This window comes from Tasmannia lanceolata, unplaced genomic scaffold, assembly GCF_043159265.1.
Source record: "Tasmannia lanceolata isolate RefF3 unplaced genomic scaffold, GAP_Taslan_0.1 ptg000037l, whole genome shotgun sequence".
Lineage (NCBI taxonomy): Eukaryota > Viridiplantae > Streptophyta > Magnoliopsida > Canellales > Winteraceae > Tasmannia > Tasmannia lanceolata.
This window is the reverse complement of record NW_027518714.1, coordinates 10,731,434-10,735,510: the sequence shown is the minus strand read 5'-3', so window position 1 is coordinate 10,735,510 and position 4,077 is coordinate 10,731,434. Positions and strand designations below refer to the sequence as shown.

Below are 4,077 nucleotides of genomic sequence, written 5' to 3'. Positions count from 1 at the left end.
TGAGCTGTAAATGGGAGCTTATTCCCTCTTTGTTGGCTTTTGAGCCCCCCTAGATGTAATATGTTTTCATTATCTATATTATCGGTAGGGGTCTTGCCTAACCCCAACTTACCCATAAAAATAAAAATAAAAAATAGTTCGGAGGGTTAGGATCAACCTATGGAAATGATTTTTGGGCTGTGGTTGTCGCCCATCTAATGGACGGTTTGGATCATCCTATGGTGTTGGCCGAACGGTACTTTCTGGAAAATAATGGACTATAAGGCCTTTCTTATAAAAACTCGTCTTATGAAATTATTCTTGGAATTTTCTGGAATTATATAATCCATTGTTTGGGAATCCAGTTAAAAGAAGGCAAAAAAGAAAAGCAGAAAAATTTTCAAATCATCTTTACCTTTTTATCTTTCCTCAGAAAAGAAAGACAAGACGCCCCCAGCATGGCGTCCTGCTCGAGTCCCCGTCAAATACCACTGCTCATTCCTCATGGCGGGCGTCCACAAACTAACCCTACTCTCTTTTCCCACGCACACCCCCATTTTCATTATTCTAACAAACAAATAGCCAATAAAATAACCAAATGCTTAGTCGTAGACAGCAATATCAGTCAAACAACAACAGCTTTTTTTCTCAAACCCCAACCTCTAAAAAAAAAAACACCCCCTTCTCCTTTCCTCTCATCATTCTCTCTCATGGCCTCTCTCCCTTCCTTCTCCCCCTTCTTACTAATTTTCTTCCTTTTTTCCTCTCCTGCAACTTCACAAATTTCTTCTGATGTTACCCTCATCTTAGGAAATATCAAAACCACCCTACAAGGAACTTCAGAAAATCCTTTACTCTCTACCTGGAATATTTCTCAACCTCTCTGTCAATGGAGAGGTCTCGAATGGGGTTTTTCTGATAACTCTCCTCTCATATGCGACAACTCATCTTCTCCTCAAAGAAACAATATTACCCTTTCGCGCGACTCAAGACTCCAACTCCACTCTATTCGTCTCCCTGCATCAAATCTCACCGGACAAATCCCCAAAGAAATCGGACAACTTTCTTCACTACAATCTCTCTACCTTGGTGTTAACTCTCTTACTGGAACCCTACCTCTCGAGCTTGGAAATACCCCTTTACTTTCTGATATCGATTTAGATTCAAATTCTCTAACTGGGTCTCTCCCTCCTTCTATCTGGAACCTCTGCAATCGATTAATCTCTCTACGTCTCAACCAAAACCGTCTCACTGGATCTCTCCCTGAACCCGCTATCCCAAACTCAAGTTGTAGTAACTTACAGGTTTTGGATTTGGGTAATAATAGATTCCAAGGCCAGTTTCCTGATTTTTTGACTAATTTTCATACCCTAAAAGAGCTTGATCTTGGGGGAAATCTGTTCTCTGGGTCGATTCCGGCCGAGCTTGTTGGGTTAAATCTTGAGAGATTGAATCTGTCTTACAACAATTTCACAGGTGTAATTCCCGCGGGTTTTGGGTCATCTAGGGCTGAGGATTTTGAAGGGAATAGTGTTGGGCTTTGTGGGTCTCCTTTGAAAGGGTGTGGAGGTGGTAGTTCTGGTTTGAGTTCCGGCGCGATTGCCGGAATTGTGATTGGTTTAATGGCTGGGGTTGTGGTTTTGGCGTCGGTATCAATAGGGTTTGTGCAGGGGAGGAGGAGGAAGAGTATGGGGAGAAAATTAGAGGAGGATTTGGAGGAAGGAGAAGAAGAGGAGAATGGGGATGATGGGGGTGAAGGGAAATTGATTTTGTTTCAAGGTGGTGAGCATTTGACATTAGATGATGTTTTGAATGCTACTGGTCAGGTTATGGAGAAGACTAGTTATGGGACTGTTTATAAGGCTAAGCTTGTGGATGGAGGAAATATTGCTTTAAGGCTTTTGAGAGAAGGGACTTGTAAGGATAGAGCTTCTTGTTTGCCTGTGATTAGGCAGTTGGGTCGGATTCGCCATGAGAATTTGGTTCCTCTTAGGGCTTTTTATCAAGGGCAGAGAGGGGAAAAGCTTCTTATTTATGACTATCTCCCCAACAAAACCCTCCATGATCTTCTACATGGTAAGCTAGCTGCTTGCTTTTGCTTTTGCTTTTGCTCTTCTTTTTTCGTCTTTTTAATGTGGAGATTATTTTTGCAAAACAAACCCATTTCCCTCTTTTTCTATAGAAACCTATGTAGCACATATCCAATACTGATGCAGGATAGTTTCTTGATTTTTTTTTTGGGTTTCCTTTATTTTCCTTTTGTTTATAGGTTTTATTGATATTACCTGTTATAACTTATGGATGGGTCAGCAGCCCTAGTCCTAATTAGAGTTTGAATAGAAGAGAAGTGAGCTTGGTGTCTATGAATAGGACTTATGGTGTATGTTGGGATCATTTTTTATTGAAAAAACTTATTTCAGTTCGGCTCTTTTCATGTGGATTCAAGGTTTTTTTATATCTTATTTCCTCGTGAATTCAAGGGTTTAATCAAATGAGACAGTGTTCTTCTTCAAAAGGTTAAAAAGACTGATCTTCGCCTTCTTTCCAGCGCGTCAGTTATATATCTCTACCTTGTGTTGAAATTTTCTTTTCTTTGCTAACTGTTAGGGATTTTTTGTTGTTTATTTGCTCTCAGAAACCAGGGCAGGGAGGCCATTGATGAATTGGGCACGTCGGCACAAGATTGCATTGGGAATAGCCAGAGGACTAGCCCACCTTCACACTGCCCAGGAAACACCCATCACTCACGGCAACATCCGATCTAAGAACGTCCTCATTGATGAATTCTTCGTCGCCCGTCTAACCGAATCTGCCCTCGACAAGCTGATGGTCTCAGCCATTGCTGACGAGGTGCTAGCCGCCGCCAAAACTGACGGGTATAAGGCGCCCGAGCTGAACAAGATGAAGAAATGCAATTCGAGAACCGATGTTTACGCATTCGGCATACTACTGTTGGAGATCCTCTTGGGAAAGAAGCCTGGGAAAGATGAAAGGACCGGAGAGATTATCGATTTGCCTGCATTAGTGAAGGTGGCAGTGTTAGAGGAGACAACTATGGAGGTTTTTGATGTGGAGGTTTTGAAGGGGATAAGGAGTCCAATGGAGGATGGGTTGGTTCAGGCATTGAAACTTGCCATGGGTTGTTGTGCTCCGGTGGCTTCAGTTAGACCCGACATGGTTGAAGTTGTGAAGCAATTGGAAGAGAACAGACCCAGAAACAGGTCTGCTTTGTATAGCCCAACTGAGACAAGGAGTGAAATAGGAACACCCTTCTAACCTTTTCACTTCACTCTGCTGTTCTTGTTGTTAACTAGTCCTGTTTCTTTAAGAGGAGTATTTTGATTTATCTACTTTTTGTAGCATTTTCCAGCAACAATTATTATCAGTTGTATTTATAGTTGCAAAGGGGTGAAGAAAGAAAGATTTGGAAAACCTTAGGTTGATGAGATTGTACTATTTGTGAACTTGGAGAAGGTGGAAGGAGGGCTCCTTTTTTAGTTTAGTTGTGGCTGTGCTGCTGCCCCATAATTGGAGAGTACTATAACTAGAGAGTACTGAATGTTGTGAGATGTGAGAAATGTTTCAAAGTTTCATGTGCTTTATAGCTATTTGGCAATCCAAGTTATTTTGATTTTTTGTTATAAAAGAGAGTAAACACACCACATTTTCGTTATGTTCTTCAAATTTCCTTGTATTATACCTTTATTAAGACACCTACGAGACCGGCCAAATCTGGTATGGCGCAATAAAACCCATCTCCTATAGTTTGTTTATTTCTCTTCACCAGCGTTGTTTAAGTGGCTGTGGTTGAACGATGTGCATTGGGTGTAGCCTTGTAGGGGTGGCAACGTATCCACATATGATTGGATCAGCCAATGTCCCAGTAAGTCCTACTTACATTGTACACAATTAAAATTCTCAAAAGAGGGCAAGGGCAAGCGCACAAGCACACAAATGTGAGTGGCATCAGGAAGGGTGCCCGCGTAGTGGTTAAGGACTCATGATCAATGGTTAGAGAAGAGAAGAGTGCGACTCGAGACTTAAGAGAGATGAATAACAAAATACAAAAAAATGCATTTAGCTTATTTTGCTAAAATA

General features: G+C 41.4%; 1 protein-coding gene across 1 annotated transcript; it reads left to right on the top strand.

Moving 5' to 3' along the window:
* The first annotated feature begins 555 nt into the window (after positions 1-555).
* TMKL1 (transmembrane kinase-like 1) lies at positions 556-3,652 on the top strand. The gene is made up of 2 exons (XM_077372101.1): positions 556-2,055; positions 2,615-3,652. Exons 1-2 carry the CDS (start codon positions 690-692, stop codon positions 3,253-3,255), a joined length of 2,007 nt encoding a protein of 668 aa, XP_077228216.1. The 5' UTR covers positions 556-689; the 3' UTR covers positions 3,256-3,652.
* The last annotated feature ends 425 nt before the right edge of the window (positions 3,653-4,077 follow it).

Excerpts from the sequence above, each read along its gene's own strand:
- TMKL1 (XM_077372101.1), top strand. The coding sequence starts at position 690 with ATGGCCTCTCTCCCTTCCTTCTCCCCCTTCTTACTAATTTTCTTCCTT. Across the intron at positions 2,056-2,614 it reads CCTCCATGATCTTCTACATG|AAACCAGGGCAGGGAGGCCA; the intron begins GTAAGCTAGCTG and ends ATTTGCTCTCAG.